The sequence below is a fragment of the Danio aesculapii genome, chromosome 18, assembly GCF_903798145.1.
Source record: "Danio aesculapii chromosome 18, fDanAes4.1, whole genome shotgun sequence".
Lineage (NCBI taxonomy): Eukaryota > Metazoa > Chordata > Actinopteri > Cypriniformes > Danionidae > Danio > Danio aesculapii.
Genome location: NC_079452.1, coordinates 43,754,204 through 43,779,237, shown reverse-complemented (window position 1 = coordinate 43,779,237; position 25,034 = coordinate 43,754,204). Strand labels below are relative to the sequence as shown.

The 25,034-nt window shown below is 37.2% G+C and overlaps 3 protein-coding genes across 5 annotated transcripts; 1 reads left to right on the top strand and 2 right to left on the bottom strand.

Annotated features, from left to right (window-relative positions):
• Positions 1–1,300: 1,300 nt before the first annotated feature.
• Positions 1,301–10,111, bottom strand: si:ch211-242e8.1 (uncharacterized). Its single transcript, XM_056478878.1, has 9 exons — positions 10,004–10,111; positions 7,961–8,071; positions 7,631–7,741; positions 7,437–7,550; positions 7,148–7,261; positions 4,951–5,142; positions 4,608–4,764; positions 2,676–2,864; positions 1,301–1,573 (listed from the first exon to the last, which is right to left on the bottom strand). The coding sequence occupies exons 1-9, from the start codon at positions 10,107–10,109 to the stop codon at positions 1,375–1,377; spliced, it is 1,293 nt and encodes a 430-aa protein (XP_056334853.1). The 5' UTR covers positions 10,110–10,111; the 3' UTR covers positions 1,301–1,374.
• Positions 10,112–16,900: 6,789 nt separating this feature from the next.
• akip1 (A kinase (PRKA) interacting protein 1) lies at positions 16,901–23,309 on the top strand. 3 transcript variants are annotated; one of them, XR_008839349.1, is made up of 7 exons: positions 16,901–17,012; positions 17,289–17,465; positions 17,535–17,615; positions 19,092–19,220; positions 20,025–20,241; positions 21,097–21,193; positions 23,103–23,309. XR_008839349.1 is itself a non-coding variant. In XM_056478450.1 (5 exons), the coding sequence occupies exons 2-5, from the start codon at positions 17,313–17,315 to the stop codon at positions 20,166–20,168; spliced, it is 507 nt and encodes a 168-aa protein (XP_056334425.1). In that variant the 5' UTR covers positions 16,901–17,012; positions 17,289–17,312; the 3' UTR covers positions 20,169–20,397. The 3 variants fall into 3 exon arrangements, 1 of the variants encoding a protein (XP_056334425.1); XR_008839350.1 differs by lacking the exon at positions 16,901–17,012 and adding an exon at positions 17,021–17,162; XM_056478450.1 differs by lacking the exons at positions 21,097–21,193; positions 23,103–23,309 and having other exon boundaries at positions 20,025–20,397.
• On the bottom strand, positions 20,348–24,024 carry LOC130245695 (uncharacterized protein C11orf16 homolog). Its single transcript, XM_056478448.1, has 3 exons — positions 23,800–24,024; positions 23,148–23,705; positions 20,348–20,689 (listed from the first exon to the last, which is right to left on the bottom strand). The coding sequence occupies exons 1-3, from the start codon at positions 24,017–24,019 to the stop codon at positions 20,526–20,528; spliced, it is 942 nt and encodes a 313-aa protein (XP_056334423.1). The 5' UTR covers positions 24,020–24,024; the 3' UTR covers positions 20,348–20,525.
• Positions 24,025–25,034: the final 1,010 nt, after the last annotated feature.

Genomic DNA, 25,034 nt, shown 5'->3' with positions numbered 1-25,034 from the left:
GCTTGAGTCCGTGACACTCCGCCCCCCCCGTGTCTTCACTATCTTCCGCAAAAACCCCCCACCCCCTGGGTCTTCATATGCGTGAGGGTGGCATGAACACCATGAGGGCGACACACTTATTGTTTGCCTAGAGCACTGTTTAAGCTTGCGATGGTCCTGACTAAAATGTAGGCTAAACCCCTCACCCCCCCCCCCCCCCCCTCCTCGTCCGCTATACCAACAACCACCACTCACCCCACCACACCCTCTTCTCTTTCGTCTGCGACAAACCTGAGCCCCCCTTCCCCAGTAATCCCCCAGCCCCCTGTCCTCACTTAGATGGACCCAACAAAATAATTCTGTCATAGGGCATGAACCGGCCAGCGGTGCAACTTCTAATGTATGCCTTCAGTGGAGTGAGTTTCCACTGTTTCCTTACTCCACGAAAGTAAAGGAGTAAAGAGTAAAAGTAAAGTAAAGAGGCTGAATGTAGGAGGCTCATTCTTTATCCTCGCTTAGATGGTCTGTTTAACGCTAGTGAAGCGTTTAGTTTTTCCTCTTGCAAAGTCCGCCATGAAATAGCAAATGTGCCATGGTGCAACGCAACTGACTCTTAAAGGGGATGAGACTCTGATTGGTTTAATTTTATGCTCAAAACACACCTATAACTCATTAAGAAAACAAGCACAACCCTGTTAGACCATGCGTCAGCTTGCAGAGCATATTTTACTATACTTAAAATAGCAAAAGTGGATTCGAACACGCCACGTGCTTTAGACTTTGCATCCAGATCATTAAAATAGAGCCCTATAGCTTAAATTCCCCATATAAATCTTGTCATTCATAATGATGATTTTGAATGTTCATTTTCACAAAAGTATTTGAAAATACAATAAAGTACATCTTTCCATGCATTTAATATGCATCATGTTTTTATAAAATCACTTTTGTAAATTGAATTAGATGCAGACGCCAAAATATGTTTCATCTTTGACCCATATACTACATGTTTACAGTTCATTAAGAATATAATATAATGAAAATGAGTGGTAGTTGGCCATTTTAAGCAAAATTCCTGTGCAAAAAAAAGGGTTTTTGATTAATGTTTGGATTTACTTTTCTACAACATCATCAAAACCTCTATTTACAATTTGGTTTGGTATCTTTAGGTATTTTCTGCTGTTATAATACTCAGGATCACCCCAAAATGGAATATTTACAATATAGCAAATATGAAAAGACATCTTAACCATTGAAAATATCAAAGTGCTTCTGATTGGACCCCCCCCCCCCCCCACCCCCCCCCCCCCCCCCCCCCCATTGTTGTCCTGTGTTTTCTGTATTGTCTTGTCCACATTCAGTGCTGCTGATGAGAAAATGGACTAATTATTGTATTTATGGGTGAGTAACAGAAGCGTGATGGGTTTTGTTTTTGGGAGGTGTAGCAATCTGTACGTAAACTGGGTTGGTCGAAGAGCTGGAGGGGTTTGGCTCAGTTTGAACCCTCTGGAAAACGAGGGCTGGGTAGATTTGGCTGTTAGCGGGGTATGTTGGGTAGGAAGTATTAGGGCTCCTCAGCAAACTCTCCTGACTCCTGTGTAGAAAGCAGAAGCTTAAAATCACAGAATGTGAAGCACATCTCATTTGTCTTATTTCTTTACGTCCTCCCACATATTACATAATAGTAGAAATGTGGTGTGGTTGTAGCTAGTGGGCTCGGTTTGTGGGATTCAGTACACAAATATAGACACAAGGGAGGCTATTGCTGATTTATTGTACACTGTAAAAAATACAATAGTTTTGTGTTGGGTAAATATGAAAGAATTAAATTATTCTTTACGAATTTAAGTGGATTGAACATAAAACTATTAAGTTGTTTTAAATAAAACAGGAATTGTGTTGTTTCAGCTTATTTTAAATAAGCAGTTTGAACAAACAACATCCACCATTTTTTAAAGTGTACAGTTTACAAAAAAATCTGCTTTTTTGTGTGTGTAATGGACTCAAAATACACCTTTAAGTGTTTCTTTTAATGCTCTTTATCTATTTGGGTTTGTAGATGTCAATGACAATGAATTTTTCAAGGCCATTTTCTCAAAATGAGTTTATCTCCAGCACCACAAATCTCCACTTCATCTTACCTACATCAAAATGTGCAGTTTTAATTATATCCATATTCTGATTTTTGTACAAAAGGATATGTTCATACATGTTTAGCTTGATTATATACATTTTATTCAAATTTTTGTTAAAATCATGGGTTGTTAAGAAAGATACCCAAAAAATCCACCTGTAAAAGCCTTTGACTTTGTACTTCTAAGCCAATGTACTTATTTTTTATGATTAATATGTATTTCAAATGATCACATATATATTTAAATTTAGCCTCATTTGTATATATGCATTACATTTTAGAAAACTTTAGAAAATGTTTACAATTCTTAATATATTCAATCAACAGGGGAAGTATTTGGTGATAGTTATTCTTTTTTTTTTTTTTTATCCTATTCACCTGTAGTGCCTTACCTTATATATTTTACAATGCAGTTCATTTCATGTGATTTCAAAGTAGTTTCCAGTACCACATGATCCTTCAGAAAAGCATTGTAATAAGCTGATTTGCTGCTCAAGAAAGATTTCTGTGACTTCTCTGTGGAAAAAAGTCTAATATATGAACAATAAGATGATTTTCTTACCGCTCGTAGCCTCTGTTCTCATAGGATCTGATGACCTCTGAATAAACAGGACTACCAGGAGGCAGCGGTCGGTCGAGACGTTGAGAGAGGCTGAAAAGTTTTGGCGGAGGAAATGCTTCCCAGTCAAGATGCTCTCTTTCCAACCAGGACGGGCTTCTCCGAGACCTGGAGGTCCGCATTTCTCTTCTCCTGGAGGTAAATGAAAACAGTAGCCAAACATTCATTAAAATCATTGTTTACATCTGAAATTTATAATCCATGTTGTTCTTTAACGATAAATATAATTACTCTAACTTTAGCACAGTTTTAAAACTGCTGTGTCAATGGAAAAACAAATCTTCTGAGAGGGTCAATTTTGGTGTCTGCATCAAATTAAATTTACAAAAGTGAGATAATAGTAATATTAAGCATGCTAGATCAAAGTAAAGTGTCAACTTTAATGTTTCAATAAACTTGTGAATATACAATTTTAGTGGGTGTCTTCCAAGATTATGATAAAAGTGTATGACAGTCATTATTTTCTGTTCAGGAAAATAAATATATAAAAATGAATGAATGAACCATATGGTTCAATGGACTTGTTGAAATTGGATGAAATGAAGGCTGTATCACATTTTTTAATTTTGGTGCTTACAAACTTACAAATCCATTAGCAGTTAAATATCAGGTACTTGGACTTAAACCACATGAGTTGTATTGCATTGGGTTTAAAATATCTGCTAAAGACATTGAAATATTCATATAATTTTTAATAAAAAATGTGTGATGCATTAACATTTTAGGATATCAAAACAATGCATTAAAGAAAGTCATTAATAGCCAACTATTAAAATAAAACAATGTGCAGTGCACTAAATATAATAGATTCTTATAAGAACTTTAAATGTAAAATGTATTTATTAATTAACATTTAAGATAAACATATTTAAAATAAATATAATCTTTTTATCATATGAGAAGTTATCCAATTCGAGTTATAGTTCTACCTTTAAAGGAACACTCCACTTGTTTGGAAATAAGCCCATTTTACAAGTCATCTAATAAACAGTTGAGTTTTACCATTTTTTAATCCATTCAGGCAATTTCCAGGTCTGGCAGGAGCCCAAAATTTTAAAAAAGAGCTTTAATCAGTTTCCTATTTAAAGCTTGACTCTTTTGTAGTTACATTTTGTTTTTAAGGCTGATGAAAATAAATGCTATTTTCTTGGTCGATATGGCTAGGAACTATACTGTCATTTCAGCGTAATAATCGAGGAAATTTGCTGCCTAAAAATGGGCCCAATGTAGATAACTAGGTATCAGGCAGCGCTCCATAATATTATTGCATCTGCTGTTGCCATGTTACAGCAGGAAAATGACCAAAACTCTTTTTTGCATTATTTTGAGCGAGATGCTAATGGTCTAATCCGATTCAATCATTTATGCTAAGCTAAGCTAAAGTGCTCCTGCTAGACCCGGAGACCAACTAAAAAGATTTTAAAAAGGTACAACTGTTTAACTCTAGGTAACTTACAAAAATTATTCAATCATTTTCCATCGGCTTAGTCCCTTTTCTCATCAGAGGTCACCACAGCGGAATGAAATGCCAAATTATCCAGCATATGTTTTACACAGCGGATGCCCTTCCAGCTGCAACCCAGTACTGGGAAACACACACACACATTACGGCCAATTTAGTTTATTCAAGCCACCTATAGTGCATGTGTTTGAACAGTGGGGGAAACCAGAGCACCCAGAGGAAACCCACGCAAACACGGGGAGAACATGCAAACTCCACACAGATATGCCAGCTGACCCTTCTGGGACTTGAATTAGCGACCTTCTTGCTGTGAGGCGACTAATCACTTTTTATTGAATAAAAGCACACGTTTTATGGTTTTGATTGTTTTCAATAAAGCTTAAACTATAAGGTTATTCTACTTATGAAAGTACCTGCTCCTGCCTGTGCGATGCTTTTCTTTCTTTTTGCTAATGTGCTCTTGACAACAACAGACGATGAAGCAGACGGTCATGATGAGGATGACCACCCCGCTCACTACTGACACCAGTAAAGCAATGCGCAAGCCCTGGTCATTTGGCCGAGGGATACCTGAAGAAATAAATAATGGTTTCACCAGATATTTGCTTTATTAATACAGATTAAAAACTTCCTAAACACAATATTACTCATTTTAAAGTCAGATGTTTCTTTGAAATGATAAGACATTGTCACTTAAAAATATTATATTTATTTATGTAATTGTTTATATATTATATAATTGTATGGGTAGCCTACTCTCACAGACTGGCAGGTAGTTGCTCCATCGAGGGACGCCCGCATGCAAGATGCATGTGATTTTCTCATGACCAACCAGCTGGTAGCCTTCCTTACACCAGAACACAAGCATTGAGCCCACAGACACCCCCGTACCATGCTCCACGTAGTAAGAACCCCGTCGTGGAGGAAGCACAGAAATACACACAAGTCCTGTAGGAACACATGCACAAACACTAGTGTAAACAAGATTAGAGAAGTGCTTTGAAATTGTAAACTTACTCAACCATAAACTTATTCAATAATTCTGAAGCAACTAAATCCAAAAATATGCATCATGAAATCATCTGTGGAAATGATAGCCACTGTAATATTAGTATGTTCAAAAAGTTTTGCATATGCTATAGATTGTTTTTACTGCTGCATACATCTTGCTGTCATTACTGCAGGCATGTTTTTCCCTTGCTGTGAGACGTCTCATCTCTATATCCTGTGGCGAACCACAGTACATTTGATTATGAATGTGTCGTTTGTTTGCATGTTGCTTTAAGAGTATATGTTGCTCTGAATCAGTGCCAGTATATCAGTATATCCAGCCTGTTTTTTCATCCCAGCTCACTGTCAAATCCTCCACCAGCTCCTCCCTGCTTTTGAATAGCATCTGATTAAATAAAGATAAAGGCTTTCATTAAATATTGATTAATTCCACGCTGTGTTCCTATCATAAAGAACCTGCGAACCTAAGTGCACTTAGGCCATCAGCTGACATGTTAGACCTTTTTAAGCACAGGTGAGAGGAAACTCTGTCTTTCTTTCTTTTTATCTATCTATCTATCTATCTATCTATCTATCTATCTATCTATCTATCTATCTATCTATCTATCTATCTATCTATCTATCTATCTATCTATCTATCTATCTATCTATCTATCTATCTACCTACCTACCGACCGACCGACCGACCGACCGACCGACCGACCGACCGACCGACCGACCGACCGACCGACCAACCAACCAACCTACCTTACCTGTTTGTCTGTCTGTCTGTTTATCCATTCATTCATCCATCTGTATGTCCATCTATCTGTCTGTCTTTGTGTCTGCCTGTCCATTTGTCTGTGTGTCTGTACATCCAACTGTCAATCTCTCCATCCACCCACCCATCTATCCATCCTTCCATGTATCTTTCCATCTATCTGTTTGTGTCTGTCTGTCCATTCCTCTGTCTGTACATCAAACTGTCTGTCTCTCCATCCATCCATCCTTCCATGTATCTTTCCATTTATCTGTCTGTGTTTGTGTCTGTTTGTCCATTTGTCTGTCTGTACATCCAACTGTCAGTCTCTAATCCATCTATCCATCCTTCCATGTATCTTTCCATCTATCTGTCTGTGTTTGTGTCTGTATGTTCATTCATCTGTCTGTCTGTATATCCAACTGTCAATCTATCCACTCATCCATCCATCCATCCATCCATCCAACCATCTATCCATCCTTCCATGTATCTTTCCATCTATCTGTCTGTGTTTGTGTCTGTCTGTCTATTGGTCTGTCTGTACATCCAACTGTCAGTCTCTCCATCCACCTACCCACCCACACATCCATCCATTATTCCATTATTCCATCGGTCTGTCTTTGTGTTTGTCCATTCATCTGTCCCTCTGTACATCTGTTCCAGTATCCATCCATCCATCCATCCATTGCCTGTCTATCTATCTATCTATCTATCTATCTATCTATCTATCTATCTATCTATCTATCTATCTATCTATCTATCTATCTATCTATCTATCTATCTATCTGTCTGTCTGTCTGTCTGTCTGTCTGTCTGTCTGTCTGTCTGTCTGTCTGTCTGTCCATCCGTCTGCTTATCTATCTCTGTGCCTGTATGGCTGTTCGTCAGTATATCCATCCATCCATCCATCCATCCATCCATCCATCCGTCTGTTTGTTCGATTGTCCATCTGTCCATTCATTTACCTATTTATCTATCCACCCTTCCATCCATCTGTCTATCTCAGTGTCTATTTGTCTGTCTGTTCGTCAGTATGTCTGTCCATCCGTCCATATATTTATTTATTTATTTATTTATTTATTTATTTATTTATTTATTTATTTATTTATTTATCTATCCTTCAATCCATCAATCAGTCTGTCCTTGTATATCTCTCCATCCATTCTCTGGTGTATCTGCTGCAGCATGTTCAGTTGTATGTACCCGTGTTGTTGTTTCTGGGTGGATCCGTGAAGCCCTTCAGTTTTGGAGTAGTTGATGTATCAGATGTAGTACTTGCTTCAGAAGTGGTCATGAGCAGAATGGAGCTCACTGAAGCTGTGTGAGAGTGAAGAAACCACACATCGTTTTATAGTCATGCATAATATTAAAAGAAATATAATTAAAGCTAAATATTATACACCATAACCCAAAAAACATACCCAAAGCAGAATAATTATTTACAAAGATTGAAAGCTTTTCATCAATGCAATATGTCTGCAGTCTTCCTCACCTGTGTCATGACTGATGAGTAGATCTGTAGGTTCGGTCTGAGGTTCTGGATTGATTGATTGCTGGTCATCGGTTGGATCAGAGGTTGGCATGAGAAGAATGGGGCTCATTGAGGCTGCATGAATAGGATGATTAGAAACACATGATCAGTCCATACACAACCTATGACTTTCTATCTATCAATGATATTCTCACCTGTGTTGATGCTGGGCGGATCTGCTGGTTCAGTGTGATGAAACTGATTGATTGTGTGCTCATCAGAGCCTGGATCGGAGGTGGTCATAAGCAGACTGGGGCTCATTGAGGCTGTGTGTATTTGAGTAAATGATAATCAATTCATACAAGATACACAACAAGATGCTGTAGGCCCTGATAGTGGATCAAAGCTGTTTAAAGTGTTGTTCAGTAGTTTTAATACTTTGATTAAAGGTTTTGATCCAATTCAAATGTTGACTACTTTATATTGTAACAGAACAATTTGTAATCAATTGTGAGCTATTTTGATTTGTCATGCATCTTTCTCACCTGTGTACTTGTTGGCTGGGTCTGCAGCTTCAGTCTGATGTTCTGGATTGACTGATTGCTCATCTGGTTCTAGATCAGAGGTGTTCATGAACTGATTGGAGCTCATTAAGGCTGTGTGAATATGAGTAAACCACACAATCAGTCCACAGATAACTCACAAGTTAATAGATCCCACACACCATATATAGTGAAATTGTAATAATAAATGCATTTTAATTAAAAATTGCTTATTAGAATATATTATGTTTAGCATAGTACTGTGCATTATTTTATTTTTAATAGTATTTATCACCTAGATTTAATGTATTAATTTTGTTAGCTTTTGAAATAAATTAAATATCAGCCATTTATTTTTAAACTTGATAAAAATTCTCCCTCATGCGATTTTAAACATTTATGAGTTTTTTCTTCTTCTGTTGAACACTAAAGAAGATATTTTGAAGAATGTTGCTTGCTGGCACCCATCGACTTCCAGAGTAGGAAAATAAAACATTGGGAAGAAAGAAACTTAAATAGGTTTTGAGCAAGTGAGGAGTGAGTAAATGATGACAGGATTCTTATTTTTAAAAGGAACCTATTTAACCTCTTTTATAAGATAAGACTTTGGTGTCTCCAGAATGTGTCTGTAAAGTTTCAGCTCAAAATACCCATCAGAGTATTTATTGTATAATGTAGAATCTGCCATTTTTGTGTCTGAGTACAGTGTAGCTGTTTTTTTAGCGTGTGGCTTTAAATCCAAATGAGCTGGTTCTCCCTGCCCACCGCTCCGACATGTGTGTCTGCTTCTCATGCCTTACGTCAGGTAAGCAGCAGTCAGTGATTGAGACAGACACGTATGTGTATGTGTCAAAAATACCAAGTAAGTTTACTTCATGTATTTGTGGTGGAGTCTATTCAAGCCTTTCTGAAACAATGAGTCCCATACAAATGCAGTACACACGCAGATATATATGTGCATTTACTGTCACCCTGCAGCCGTGGTGACTATAGCGGTTAAGAATTAGCAATTTTACTCTCTTTATTACAAACATGCTCTGTTTTAAAAATGTTTTAAACTTATAAAATTAAATATTAAGGTGCAGCAGATCACAGAAACTTGTAACATATGTTTTAATCCCAGTTTCTTTGCAAAAATGTTCTGTGGATATGTGTATAGAATTCGGTGGGCGGGAAAACTGCACTCCTATGCCAGGCTGCGGTGGGCCTCAAAATTACTGGGATGAGGATCCTATTTTGATGTCAGTAAACTTAAAAAAAGAGATTGTCGTGTTTTTATCACACCAGTATGACAGTACACACACAATAAATACACACAGTTCTGTCCAAACAGCTTCCAGAAGTTGATTTTCATTATAGGTGCCTTTTAAGTCAGCTATCCCTAAGTCCAAATACCTGATATTTTACCTCTTAAGGCCCAGGGTGTTTTTTACATGCATTTTTTTTATTTCTCTTTGCTATTTGGGCTTATTAGAACCTAATTAGAATACAAAAAGTACCATGTTTTTGATACAATGTACTTTTAGAGAAAAATTATGTCCATATATGTAGACTCATGGTCCGAATTTACATAAAACACTTTTTCCTAAATTTTTTTCATGCATATTTAACATAGAATTTTTTTTTTACTTTCTTTGACTATCAGACAGTAAAAACAAAAAAAAAAAATCCTATTTTGGACAGTTAAAAATAGTGTTTGGGACATCTCATATGCAGCAAAACAGTTGCAGGATGACACTGTATGTCTGTAACAAAATATATAACATTCAAAGTATTTTAAATAGCCACTTAAGAGCTAAAATGTGCTGTCCACGTATGTGGACACTCAAGCCCTTGGAGGTTAATACCTAATGTGTTTTCAAAGTTGAAAACTAGTTTTCAAGCATTAAAAACTGTGATAAAACTTTTTGTATTACAATGTCTTTGTTTGTTTATCAATTTATTTTTATTTTTTCTGAGCAAAAAAAAAACAACAACAACTGCAATACATTTTTTTTAAATGTATATCACATAATGTCTCTATCCATCCATCAATCTTTTTCTCACCTGTATAGTTGCTGGCAGGATCTGCAGCTTCAGTCTGATGTTTTGGATTGACTGATTGCTCATCCATGGCTGGATCAAATGTGTTCATGGGCAGGTTTGGGCTCATTGAGGCTGTGAGTATACCACACATTCAGTTCATATACAACCCATAAGTTATAACCCCACACACTATGTGTGAGACCCTGGACCACAAAGCCAATCATATGTTGCACAGGTGGTGTCAAAATTAAGTCAAAGTCAAAATTATCCATTTTTATTTTATGCCAAAAATCAATCAAATATTATGTAAAGATCATGTTCCGGGAAGACATTTTGTAAATATATCTAAACTTAATTTTTGGTTACTAATATATATTTCTAAGAACTCAAAATAGGAAAAGTTTAGATTTTCTCACTATTTTGATTTTTACAAACCCTCAGATTCCAGATCTTTCATACAGTTGTATCTTGCCAAATATTGTCCAATCCTAAAAAAGTAAACATGAGTGGAAAATGTATTTATTTAGTAGATGATATATGAATCTTAACCCTTGTGAACTTCAAATTTACTACCCTTTTGTTATGTTTGTTTGTTTTTGCCTCATTGACTTCCATGATAATTACATTTTTTGATTACAATGCCGTCATATGACAGCATATAACAATGCATTCTTGATTGTTGAAGAGATAAAATGAGTCATTTGTACTGTTGATTTAAACAGCAGATTATAGTGTGTGTGTGTGTGTGTGTGTGTGTGTGTGTGTGTGCATAAATACAGTTACTATGTTTACTATGTTCTGAGAGCACATTTTAGCTTATTTTCCTTTTCTCAGACATAACAAGATAAGTGCACAAATGTAGCTCTCTCTCTCTCTTTCTCATACTCACACACACACTATACTTCATACAGAAGGCAGAAACTATGTTTTTATACCCTGTAACTGATGATCAACAGTAAAAATTAAACACTTCCCAACAGGGAAAACCAAAACAATCAAGAATGCATGATTATATGCTGTCATGACTTTCTTACTTTCAGTTCCACTGGGTCCCCTGAAGGTTGTCATGTATACTAATTATTGTCGTAGTGTGTACGGGAACTATCATATCATAAAATATGATGATGATTCGGTGATTGTGAGTCTCCTCCGTGATCAGGATTTGGAGCATGGTCTTGTTGTTGAAGGATTTACTTCCTGGTGTGATAGATTTTCTCTCCAGTTGAATGTAAATAAAGCAAAAGATATAATGATAGATTACAGGAAGACTTCTCCTACCCCCAGCATAGCAAATATTAAAGGTTTGGACATTGAAATTGTTGACACACATAAATATCTAGGGGTCGGTATTGATAACATGTTGACGTTCCAACCTAACACCCAGGCTGTCTGTAAAAAAGATCAACAAAGACTGTTTTTTCTGAGGAATCTTCCCTGCAGGCACAGGACATCATATTGACGTTGTACCCCAATGTACCCCAATGTCGTGGGGACATTGGATTTTGTTTGGAAATGAAAACCGTGTTGACGTCAGAACCCAACGTCAGACCGATGTCAATGTCCAACGTCCAACCTAAAATCAACCAAAAATCAACCAAATATTAACGTCTAGTCATGTTACACCTTGACGTTGTGTGGAAGTTACCACTATGACATCTATAAGACGTTGGATTTTGGTCACTTTCCAACACAACCTAAAATCAACCAAATATCCGTGTAATTTGACGTTGTTATTGGACATCAAAATAACGTTGTCCTTAGACGCTGGCTAGACATTGAATTTTGGTCACATGACGTCATGACCTAAATCTAACCTAATATTAACGTCTTATGTTGTGTGCCTGCTGGCTTAGATAGTTTAGGGTTTGTACTTCTATGATGACACTGTTTTATAAACAATTTATGAAATCTGTTTCATCTTTCTGCATTGTAGCTTGGTACGGTACTCTAAGTTTGTCAAATAAGAACAGGTTGAGTAACCTGGTGAAGGTGGCAGGCAAGATCATCGGTATTAATAGGTAATTAATTATGTTTTAAAAAGAGCTCAGGTTATCTTATGCACCCCTTATCACCCAATGTATTATGTGTTTCAGCTGCTGCCATCAGGACGTCATTTTAGAGTTCCTATATGCAGGACACGGAGTTAATATATGCAGGACAAACAGAATTAGAAATTCTTTTCTAATGGTGGCCATTCGGTCATTAAATGAGTCCAGCGGGGAGGGAGATGCATCTAAAAAATGATTTATTTTGTGTTTTGTGGTAATAATTTGCTAATGTGTGCATGGAACTTCGCCTATGTTATTATGGCATCTAGCTGCAATTTTAGTTTCCCTAAATGGGATAATAAAGTTGAGTCTGAGTCTGACTTTGCAATCAAAAAATGTCATTATAATGGAAGTCAATGGGCCAAAAACAGACACGAACGTAACGAAAAGGTAGTCAATTTACACAGAGTGTGTTGTTGGATTTTTAAAAACTTTTCAAGCATTTTTCCCATGAAATAAGATTCCATTAGAATCATTCCATTTGCTGAAACACAGAGAAATATGTGGCCAAATTAAGTCTAAAATCACTGCAGAGTGGATAAAAACATCACATCACACAAGGGTTCATTTCCAAAACTTGACACTTATGACTGGTTTTGTGATCCTGGGTTACATATTATAACAAACATATTACATATTAATAACATATTCATTTTATATTATTCATAATAATTTAATATTAACGTATTAATTTGGTCACAAAATGCCTCTCTCCATCTTTCTCACCTGTATAGTTGCTGGCAGGATCTGCAGCTTCAGTCTGATGTTCTGGATTGACTGATCGCTCATCTGTTACCGGATCAGATGTGCTCATGAGCAGAGTGGGGCTCACCGAGGCTGCGTGTGTGTGGGGAAACCACACTGTCAGTCCACACACAGCCCACAACAAGGACCACACTGATGTCATGATCAAAGGCCCCCAGGGGCCGCAGCACAATGATAAAAACGGAAGAAATGTCCTGAGCTGATCACAGTAGCAAGCTAAGCATCGCTGATTATAATCCATTCATAATTCCGCATGAAGGAATATCCCAGATAGCTTCCATTCCTAAAGGTGTACATGCAAACTCATCCAATCTCAGTGCATCCAAACTGATGCCCATATCTCCTGAAAATGGCAGCTTCTTCTCTGTGTCTGCTGCTGTATTAAGCGTAGTTTTCCCTGTGTGTGTACACAGCATCTGCTCTGCCTCTCCGCTCGCTGCTGCTGCTGCTGCTGCTGCTGTTATCCTCCAGCATACAGTGAGCCAGTCAAGGCGCTTACATAACATCAAGTGCACGTGTGGATGTAATTTTGTGCACTCTTAAATCCCTGATCTCATCTCTCCAGTAACTCGTGCACACGCTCCCTCTCTCTCTCTCTCTCTTGGGACAGTGGAGGGTGTATCAGGGCATGTGGCTGTGTGCATGTGAGCCTCTGTCCCATATCTGCAGCAGAGAGTGAAAAGACATCCTCAATCTGCAAGATGCAGCAGGGGCATTATTTATTTATATAGTCAAATCAACATGTTGACTTAATGCGTCACGATTTCTTGTGCACGCAGAAGCACAATAAACGTGCGCATGTATAAACAGAGCAGATGGTGCTCATAGATGGCACGTGGACTCAGCATCGGCACGGTTGAATGAATTCTGTTCACTCAGATGAGCACAGTGGGTTTCAGTCTCCGAGCTGAGAGCCTGTTAGACTGTGTGGGAAGCGTAAGAAGGATGCTATTGGGAGGTTTCCTCACTGCATAACACTGAATCCCTGGTAACAGTGTCACGGGTTATAGATACGCACTCACTGGCCTCTTTATTAGGTACACCTGCACATTTGTGTTTCATGCGTGAAAACATTTAGACATATGCTATAGATGTGGTCAAGATGATCAGCTGAAATTCAAACTGAGCATCTGGTTTACATATTTTAGATATTGCTGAGATGTTCACACACTTCATTTATCTGTAGGGTTAACAGAGAATTGTCTGGAGAAAAAATAATTATATAGTGATGAGCTGCCCTGTAGGCAAAAGTGGTCCAAATCAGTGCTACTGTAGCAAGGTGTACCTAATAAAGTGGCCGGTGAGTTTTTACAGTATAGTTCAGATATCATGCAATGCTGCCAGCTCCTCTTTTGTTTTTTAGTTTTACATTTATTTTCCTATAAATTGGCTAGTGAATGTTTTATAAATCACAGATGATCCACAATCATGAGAGACATCATACAATAACAGTTTCTATGTTATCAGCTACATAGACTTTTTAAAGTCTTAATGTTTAATGTTTTTTAAGCGTTAAAGCATTGATTTTCTACATGCTGCTGATGCAGTGTGATGTGTGACTCACATGTCCTGATGGGACACTAGTCAATGTATGACTGGCCATGGATGTCAAATAATTACTAAGCATCTGCCCCAGTAATCCTCTCAAGCCTTGACATGCTTTCATGCATTAAAATGTTTGGGGAAAAGCGATTAATATTTCCCCTGGCCTTTAAGAGATACTTTCCCCTGAAAATATTATACCCTATTTCAAGGCTCTACAGCATAAGGAAGCAAAAGTTTTAACCCTTTTGAAATTTTTGTCTTTAACATTTCATTTTTAGTGGTAATACAACCATACATTTTGGACAATAGGTGTATTTCATAGAAACTGTAACACTTCAACCTAATTCCAACTATATAAATTTATAAACAAATTTTATACATTTATTTTAAACAATATACAAATATATCCCAAAAATAATTCTATAATTTATTCTAGTGCCATATGGACATATAGTATCATAGTTTGTGTAGTTTGTTAACAGACTAGGCTTCTATGTAGTATGCAAGGCTTCAAAATATATCAATATATTATAAATCTGTGTAATGTTTAATAAATATATTGAAAACAATACTTTTTATTGTATTTTCCATCAAAAAACAACAGTGGCATTGTGTAAATAATGAATCTTTGGTTATCATCATGACTGATGCTGGTAAAGAAATCTGTCATTGAAAGTCTAAAAACCTATTGGTAGTTATTGTTTTTCCCTCTTTGGACCAATTTATAAACAGGTAGGGTGTAGGTAAATAACAAAATAGTATCAGTGAGTACAATTAAATAATTGTACACTGTAAATAATTTAAATATGTTTACATATGCAAAATATTCAAATAGGCTACTTTTAAAAATATAATACTCTCACCGGCCACTTTATTAGGTACACCTGTCCAATTGCTCGTTAACGGTTCAGGCTGGTGGTGGTGTAATGGTGTGGGAGACTTTCTTGGCACACTTTGGCCCCAATTAGAACCAACTGAGCATCGTGTCAATGCTGAGTGTTGTTGCTGACCATGTCCATCCCTTTATGACCACAGTGTACCCATCTTTTGATGGCTACTTCCAGCAGGATAACGCGCCGTCATAAAGCGCAAATCATCTCAGGCTGGTTTCTTGAACATGCCAATGAGTTCACTGTACTCAAATGGCCTCCACAGTCACCAGATCTCAAACCAATAGAGCACCTTTGGGATGTGGTGGAACGGGAGATTTGCATCATGGATGTGCAGCCAACAAATCTGCAGCAACTGCATGATGCTATCATGTTAATATGGACCAAAATCTCTGAGCAATATTTCCAGTACCTTGTTGAATCTATGCCACAAAGGATTAAGGCAGTTCTGAAGGCAAAAGGGGGTCCAACCCGGTACTAGATGTAAGCACCTTACAGTAGAGTACCTAATAAAGTGGCCGGTGAGTGAATACTGTATATATTCATTCATTCATTAATTTTCTTTTCAGCTTAGTCAGTTTATTAATCTGGGGTCGCCACAGCAGAATGAACCGCCAACTTATCCAGCACATATTTTACACAGCGGATGCCCTTCTAGCCGCAACCCATCTCTGGGAAACAACCATACACACTCACTCACACTAGCGGACAATTTAGTCTTCCCAATTCACCTGAACCGCATGTCTTTGGACTTTGGGGGAAACCGGACCACCCGGAGGAAACTCACGCGAACGCAGGGAGAACATGCAAACTCCACACAGAAACACCAACTGACCCAGCCGAGGCTCGAACCAGTGACCTTCTTGCTGTAAGGCGACAGCTCTACCTATTGCGCCACTGCGTCACCCTACTGTATATATTATTATTAATAATTCTGTAGCCCATCTCCAAAACTATGCTGAGAAACATTGCAAAATATCAGAAAATGTCACATTACTGAAGTTAAAGCAAAACTGAAATACACATTAAATATGTGTTTTTTTATGTTTATAGCCTCGTAAGATGAGTATTATATTAATGCTTTACATTTGTGTATGAAGGGATAGCTATTTTACTAACTTCTACTCCTTGTTCACCCGTCCAAAGCTTTGAGTTTTTTTTCTGTTGAACACAAAATAAGATATAGAAGAAAGAATCAAAAACAGCTTTGAAACAAATGGAGTTTTGTTTTATTTTATAGACCAATTACCAACCTACGTCACACGGGTCCCCGGTTGCAAAAAAAAAGACAGGCTGCAATAGTAAATATGTCGTGTTGTGCGGTAGGATGCCAAATTCAAATGGACCTGTCAGACGAACGCCGCTCACTTTAACCTTAATTTTGCCGAATCACTGTGCTTATTACTGGGTGACGAGCTGTTATAATATGCTGAAACCATAATGTAAATAATATATATAATGTGTAATCAATACATCTTATTTCTAAGACAACAACAAACTGCATCGGATGTCATTCCCTTACTGTAAATGAGAGCGCTTCGGGTTTCTTTCTGCCACCTAACTGCGCGCGCATCCTGAATGTAGGTGAACTATCCCTTTAAACCACCGACAAGACTTCATTTCCCAGCAATACTTGGGAAAGAGGAAATGCTTTTCAACTTTCACTTCAGCGCCACACACGCCCATCACTGAATACAGCGGCAACAGTTTGAGGTTCAGTGAACTAAACACGTTAAACAAGTTCAAAGAGAAAACCCTGAACATTTTACGCGTCATTACACTGTAAGTTTTTTGTGTTGTGAGTTTTAGACAACACTAGAGAAGTGGTAGACTCCACCTTCCGTGAAGTTACACTTGTTGGCACTGTTTTGTTCGTTAGTTACATGTTTGACATGCGCTTAAAATGTTGGAGAAACATGAACAACAAAACAAGTTCGTTTTAAAGACTGCAAAACACAACATAATGGAGCTTAGCAAACTAGTTTATCGTATTGTTTCTTCATTGTTGTGTCAATTTCTTTGTGGACGTTATGAAATGTTCTTAACGTTCACATCCAGGTTTAATCCAGGACAGTTGTGTTCATGGCCAGTCAATCCTGGTTGGAGTCTTCTCTGCGCCGGTCATCTGAACTCGGCCAGGAGGTGCTTGAGAAAGCAAAGAGAAGGTCTGTTAGCAGCTCACGTACGAAACCAAGACCAACACTCGGGGTCAGTCACAAGGAAATGCACTCAGAGGTGAGTACAGTCACTCCATATTCGTAATAATGTGCATGACACTAATGCTGTTTTTTTACTGTATTACAGGAAAACATCTGCCATTCAAACCTGAACCATGCTTTTGCAACAATAGTGGAGTACATGTCAGAAACTACCAGACAATGCAAGGTGAAAACATTTTAAGCCGTTAATTCACTTACCCTCAGGACATCCAAGAGGTAGATGCCTTTTTCCTACATTGGATAGTAAGATGTGTGGTTCTTGATTCATAAAATCAATAGCTCATATCCAGTGGTGTAAAATAACAAATGACAAATACTCAAAAGTAGTTTTAAAAATGTGTACTTTTACTTTCCCTTGAGTACATTTTTAGTGCAGTATCGGTAGTTTTACTCCACTATTTTTCTTCAACCTGCAGTCACTACTTTATTTTTTCTTGTCTATGGGGATTAGAAAAATCAGTCATGCGATTCCCGTCCAATCAAATTGCATATAAAAAGTAAATCGCATCATAATGAACTACCTCAAGACATGGGCGATTAATAAATGCACTAAACTGTTTGGAAGCATTAAAAGTGTCCAAGAAGATGTTCAAAATCATTACACGCATTGACCCAGAGACTGTTTAGATGTATGTCACTGATGAGAAGATGATGGATGTTTACTGTATGATGACAGATATGGCCTTAAACAACCGGCAGGCACAAGACGTCAATATGACGTCAGAGTGACGTTGCATTTTGTTTAGAAATGTAAATTCGGATGACATCAGAACCCAACGTCAGGCTGACGTCAATGTCCAACATCCAACCTAAAATAACCAAATATCAACATCTAATGATGTTATAGCTTGACGTTGAGTGGACGTTTCCACTATGATGTCTATCAGATGTTGGATTTTGATTGACATACCTGATGAATAAATGTCAGTATTTGACATCAATATGATGATGGTTTAAGATGGTGGCTCGATGTTAGATTTTGGTCACATTCTAACACAACCTAAAATCAACTAAATATCTAAATTATTTGACGTCGTTATTAGACATCAAAATAATGTTGTCCTCAGACGCTGGCTAGACATTGAATTTTGGTCACCTGACGTCACAACCTAAATCTAACCTAATACTAACGTCTTATGATGTGTGCCTGCTGAATCACTGAATGTACGTTTACACAAACACATGCACAAATAACATGTAAATGCAATGAGCGTAATATTAAATACTCTTAAGTACATTTGAAAGGTCTACTTTTTACTCATATTTTGAGTAAAAACAGATACTTTTCCTCTACTTGCTCTACATTTTTAGGCAAGTAATGGTACTTTTATTTGAGTATGATATTTCATTACTCTTTCCACCACTGCTAATACCACAACAAATAATCAAAATAGTCAAACAATAATTATAAAAAATAATTAAACATGCAAGCAAATAAAAAACAAAAAAACAATGTGTGCTGTAGATACTTTATACACGCACAACCTAATATATTTTTTTATAAATTTGTGCATCCTTGTAATCTTTAATCAAAGTAATTAGATTTAACTTGCTTGAAATCAAATGAATGAATGACAATGCTTTATTCTCTGTGTTGAGACCTGAGTTAGAAAATAAAAGAGAGCCTGTGTCTCTTTTACAGAAATTTTATACATCTGTGCACCGGACTCAGTCCAGTGAGCGAGAGCACATCTGTCGTTATCATTCCCAGCAGACCTTGAAGACTGCAGACCAGAAACACAATGCTACTGCAGCCACTAAACAAGATGCTGTACGTATTTTATAAGTTTTTTCATTCATTTTGTGAATTTAAACCATAAATTAATGGTGCGAAACTTGACGTTGAGCTGATAGAAACCATATTTAAAGGGATAATTTGAAAATTGTCAACATTTATCCGCCCTTCATTTGTTCCAAACCTGTAAATATTCTGAATATATTCATACGTAATTTGCCTGATTATATATTTAACCTGTAATTTAATTTACAATTTACTTTGTAATTAATTGTAATTTCTAAATGTTCATATTTTTGTGCTAAAATGTGTAACAATTACCACGTTTAATACAATTCTTAACTTAATAAAGCTTCTAATAAATGTATGCAGTTCTTAATAAATCAACTGTGTAATAACTATTCGTTTTTTTACCCTATTCACCTGCAGTGTCTTGTCTTGGTAAACATGGCAAACATTTATAATTCAATACCATTTAAAGGGATAGTTCACCCAAAAATAAAATTGTCAACATTAAACCACCATTCACTTGTTCCAAAACTACCTAAGTTTCTTTCTTCTGATAAACAAAAAGGGAGATATTTTGAAGAAAGGTGAAAACCTGTAATTATTGACTTCCATAGTATTTGTTTTTCCTTCTATAGACATCAACGGTTGCTGATTTTTCAGCTTTCTTCATAATATCTTTCTTTGTGTTCAGCAGAATAACAAACCGCAAAAAGGGTCCTCAGTAAATAATGAGTAATATTTTCATTTTTGGGGTGAATTATCCCTTTAACCAGTCACATTTATTCTGCAAATGAGCTCCTCATAGTGGTTCGCCTTCATATTTTATTGAAGGGTTTGTCAGAAGCAGAGGATTTCCTGATTGAAGTGTCTCCGGGAACCTATTCTGTCACAGCAGCAATGCAGGACACAAAACCACAGACCAAAACTGTCCACATCAGCGCAGGAGAGAGCATGAGCCTTACATTCAACCTCTGAACTGCACCTCTATTTTCTATGGCCTTCACTGAGAACTTGCACAAACATTTTAAACGCACTGATTCTGACTTTCGTAAGTATTATTTGATACTCAGGAATATTTTTTTCATCTATTTTTAGCGTTGTAATGGATTTTATTAGCCATAATGAGATTTAGCAGTAAGACATTTGCACTTAATTTCACTTTATTCATTGATATTGATTATTAATAAACGTCTGTGTAATTTTACATGATAGTCTTTTGTGTTCCAAGATATTTGGACAAATGACATCCTTCACTGGCAAAACTGACAACTTTGTTTGTGTTACTAGTATCAGTTTTGTCGGTCTTTTGCTGATTGCTGACTTTGGATCAGTTCAGCTAAATATGTCTCTCATATTGACCCTTTGTTTTGGTGAATTAGGAACCAGTTTGAATAAAGAGCTGTGATTGGTCATCATTAAATTATCTGTAGATCTTGCAGAATTCCCAGTGTCTCTTGGCCAAGATTGGCTGACATTTGTAGACTTTGCTGTTCTTCCTGAAATACAAAAAACACTGAGTCAGTACAAATATATATTTGAAGTTTATTTTTTCAATTTGCTAGTCAGTCCAGAAATTTGGTAGTCGGTCCAGTCACTGTAGTTGGCTAGAAATGAAACACAGCAGTGCAACAATTTAGCAGCCATTCACAAAGAATGTGTCTTTGTGTCCGAAAACGCAAAATGCAGCTCTCAAAAAATGGCAAGAACTTACACTGCTTCTATGCTCTTTGTAAATGTTTTCACCATGTTGCTATTGTCATGTCAACTTGGTACATAGAAGCTCGCAACTCTTGATCTGCCTTCGAGTTCTTCTGATTGGTCCACTGCTGTGCAACTGACATTGAGTGCCACTGTGTGTAGTTGAAAAGTTTTATCTTGGTGCCGTCTGAATATGCTGTTCTAGGGTGCTGCAGAAGACCTCAGTGGTCACGTCCATCGACTGCGTTTATCGAAAAACAATGGAACTATAAGATCCTCTCTCATCCCATGCTCATGCACATGTGAGTCCGTTCTCCACACACACACACACACACACACACACACACGCACGCACACACACACACACACACACACACACACACACACACATACACACACACGAAACTGAGATGCATACCAAATCGCGATCTCTGGGTACACCCGTAATATACATGTATAACAATATGGACAAATACAACCATTTGGCAATTTTTTCCAATTAAATTTAAATGTTCTTTTAAAAAACAATGTTTGGGTTGGTATTCATCCATTTTAATTACTATACTGTGGGGCTGCACGATTAATCGAAATCTCGATTCGACCCAACACATGATCTTTATTTAGCTTTTCTACGATTCGGCCAATTATATTTTCACAGTCAGGAGAGAAGCATGGTGGTTGAATAAGTCTTCACACTGTTTGATATATGTTGCTCAGCAACATGGACACCTCAAAATGGTGTTAAAAGTGTCATGTACTGTATTTATAAGGTATAACTCACCCAAAAATGTCAGTTCTGTCTTCGTGTAATAACGTATTCGCGGCCGCGAAATCTCGCATGAGCTGACGCACTGTTTATTACCGAGAGGACACGTGCGTGCATAGGCTGTGAATAACAGGTAATAAAGTTGCAAATAACGTTCAGCCATGGCATGAGCCACATGGGCCGGTATAAGATTCAGACGGTATGATAACCTTGGATAAAAATACCACCGTATTACGGTACTGCGATTACTGCTATAAAATATGTACGTTTTAAATGTCTGGGTAAAAATATTTTTCCCCCTTTGAACACATTATGTTTTATTTTGAGAAACATTTATAATATTTTGGAGCAGTAAACATGTCAGGCTAAAATAATTTAAATGAATTAGTGACTTCTGTGGTCTTCTTTAGTTTCAAAAATACATATTTCTTTGCAATATAAAACGACATCTTTGGATATCTTTTCTGCTGAAGATACTGTTGTCCTAAAAAAAATCTTACACATACCTTAGGAATGGTATAGCAGAAAATTTTGGCGGTTTTAAAACCTTAACTTTTCCAAACCGTGGTATACCTTGAAAACGGTTATCGTCCCATGCCTAGAGCAGCACTCGGCAGTAAAAGTGAAACCGAAAGCACGCATCATTTAAATGACCATATTGCATATTATTGACACAAAACCACAGACCAAAACTGTCCACGTCAGCACAGGAAAAAGCATGAGCCTTACGCTCTACCTATGAACTGCACCTCTATATTATATAACCTTCACTGAGCACTTGCACTAAAATTTTAAATGCACTGATTCTGACTTTCGTGAACAGAACCTGCATAGGCTGTGAATAACAGGTAATAAAGTTGCTAATAACGTTCAGCCATGACATGAGCCACACTCAGCAGTAAAAGTGAAACAGTCATCATTTAAATGATCATATGGCATTTTTGAGTTATGATTACGACAATCGTTTGATATGTTTTTGCTTTCATTGCGAATACAAAGTGTTGTGCATGAGAAAAAATGTTTACTGGCTCAGTATAGCTACTCTGGCCTATATAATGTTGACTATAATGCAAGAGGGAATCTGATAATGACAAATGTCTCATTTTACCAGTGAAAAAATTGTCTAATAATGTTCTCAATGACAAGTATATGTCTTAAACATAATAATTCAACTTCAGAATTATGAATAATTATATTCTGAAGTCTTCACTTTACTGTGAACACCCAGGACAAATTTGAAGTCCACCAAATCCACCATTCCTAGTCTATACAAAATTGAGCGTTTTAACCAACAGTAGACCTACACATGGGCCTAATATTATTATTGTTGTTTTGCCGTATGTTTAAATATGTTTTACATTTACAAAATCATCAGAAAATCGTGATCTTGATTTTATGCAAAAAAAATTGTGATTTTTTTTTTTTTTTTCTCTCCTTCATTTTAGCCAGATGTGTGCAGCCCTACTACATTGTAATCATTTCTCCATTACCTGGCTTCATGTGATGTGGTTCTGCAGAACCTCTTTTCCAGTATCTCCAGGCTGGTCTGGCCTCAGGTTGAGCATATGGCTTTCTCAGGCAAGAAATCTCTGTGTTTATTGAGCGGCTCACTAGTTCTGACTCCGAAGACTGTTGCTTTTCATTTGCCATATCCTCCTCATTGTCATCTGTGTCAGAGCTTGAAGATGAAGATGATTGAGTCTGTAGTTCTTTCAGCTGAAGATCAACTTTGCTCTCCAGCTGATCTTTCTGTTGGTTGGTCAGTACTGGTGGTGACATGAACGCTGGCCGGCATCTCTTGACTGGATAGTGGTATTGAGGAATGGAGAACAGATTGTGATGGCTGCACCGGTGATGTGGCATTTCAAAACATGTCGTTGTGCTGCAGTGTGAAAGCCTGTGGCAGCAAGGCCTGATTGAGCAGTGCTGGAGCTCTTTGATTATCTGCTCATACTGAGAGGCTGGAATCCATACAGCAAGAGCTTTGGGGACGTGAACTGTCATCCCATTCCAGAAGAGAACATGGAGTCCCAAATTACTCTCATCGCCTTTAATGAAACAACAAATTCCTCTGGGTTTACTTTGTTAATATTTTTGGAGTTTATAGTAAAATAATGGCCCGAAATTGGTTGTAAACCTCACCTTTTATTGGATCTCTTGGCTCCATACCATAGATGACCCTTCCAGGTCCGTATCTTCTCATTTCTGGCTCCCATGGTGCTAAAACGGTGTCCCCTGGTAAAATACTGTGCCCATGTGCAATGGCTAGATTAACCATGTCGGGCTGGCAGGTTGGCTGAACTATATTTAATGTTTCCATAAATGTATTTCCATTCATTCCAGTCTTATCAAACTCTACCATATAAAGATTTCCTGTGCCCTAGATATCAACAAAAAGTAAAAAAGAAAAAAGTACATATTGAAATAAGGGCACATTAAATTGATCATGAAAATAAGTAAAAAATTGTATTTCATTTCTATTGTTAATTGTATTTCAAGTAAACGCTGTTCTTTGGAACTTTACATTCTTAAAGAACCCACCCCCCACACAAATAAATATGTGAGTTTCATGTTTTTGTTGTTCATGTTAACATTTTTTGAGCACCAACTTAATATTAGAATGATTTCTGAATGATTATGTGACACTGGAGAGATGATGCTGAAAAGTCGTTGTTCTCACATAAATTAAGTGTTAAAATATAGTACATCACTTAACAAAAGTCTTGTGGCCTATGCAAGTTTTAAGAACAGCAAATAATAACTTGACTTCTAGTCAATCATTTGGTATCAGAAGTAGCTTATATAAAAGGCAAAGGTCTTTAGATTACGCTGATTATCCCAAAATAAAATATGTTCATGCCTTGATTTAAAAAAATAAATAAATTTAATCAGGACAGTAAGGTCTGACTTTGCTTAGACAAAAGTTTTGTCACTTAACAGAATTAATGTACAGTATATGCAGTCATGGTGCAGTGGGAAAAGAATTAATGTTGTGTATGACTCCCATGAGCTTGGACAACTGCATCCACACATCTCTGCAATGACTCAAATCACTTAATAAAGTCATCTGGAATGGCAAAGAAAGCGTTCTTGCAGGACTCCCAGAGTTCATCAAGATTCCTTGGATTCATCTTCAATGCCTCCTTCATCTTACACCAGACATACTCATTAATGTTTATGTCTGGTGACTGTGTTGGCCAATCCTTGAGCACTTTTACCTTCTTTGCTTTCAGGAACTTTGATATGGAGACTGAAGTATGAGAAGGAGTGCTATCCTGCTGAAGAATTGTGGTTTGTAATGTAATGGGCAGCACAAATGATCTTGATACCTCAGGCTGAGGATGTTGCCATCCACTCTGCAGATCTCTCACATGCCC

Excerpts from the sequence above, each read along its gene's own strand:
- LOC130245695 (XM_056478448.1), bottom strand. The coding sequence starts at position 24,019 with ATGGTAGAGTTTGATAAGACTGGAATGAATGGAAATACATTTATGGAA. Across the intron at positions 23,706-23,799 it reads GCCAAGAGATCCAATAAAAG|GCGATGAGAGTAATTTGGGA; the intron begins GTGAGGTTTACA and ends GTTTCATTAAAG. Across the intron at positions 20,690-23,147 it reads ACCACATCACATGAAGCCAG|GAAGAACAGCAAAGTCTACA; the intron begins GTAATGGAGAAA and ends TTTGTATTTCAG.
- si:ch211-242e8.1 (XM_056478878.1), bottom strand. The coding sequence starts at position 10,109 with ATGAGCCCAAACCTGCCCATGAACACATTTGATCCAGCCATGGATGAG. Across the intron at positions 7,742-7,960 it reads CCCAGCCAACAAGTACACAG|CCTCAATGAGCCCCAGTCTG; the intron begins GTGAGAAAGATG and ends AAATACACACAG. Across the intron at positions 1,574-2,675 it reads GAGAACAGAGGCTACGAGCG|GAGTCAGGAGAGTTTGCTGA; the intron begins GTAAGAAAATCA and ends CTTTCTACACAG.
- akip1 (XM_056478450.1), top strand. The coding sequence starts at position 17,313 with ATGGCCAGTCAATCCTGGTTGGAGTCTTCTCTGCGCCGGTCATCTGAA. Across the intron at positions 17,616-19,091 it reads AAACTACCAGACAATGCAAG|AAATTTTATACATCTGTGCA; the intron begins GTGAAAACATTT and ends TCTCTTTTACAG. Across the intron at positions 19,221-20,024 it reads CAGCCACTAAACAAGATGCT|GGTTTGTCAGAAGCAGAGGA; the intron begins GTACGTATTTTA and ends ATTTTATTGAAG.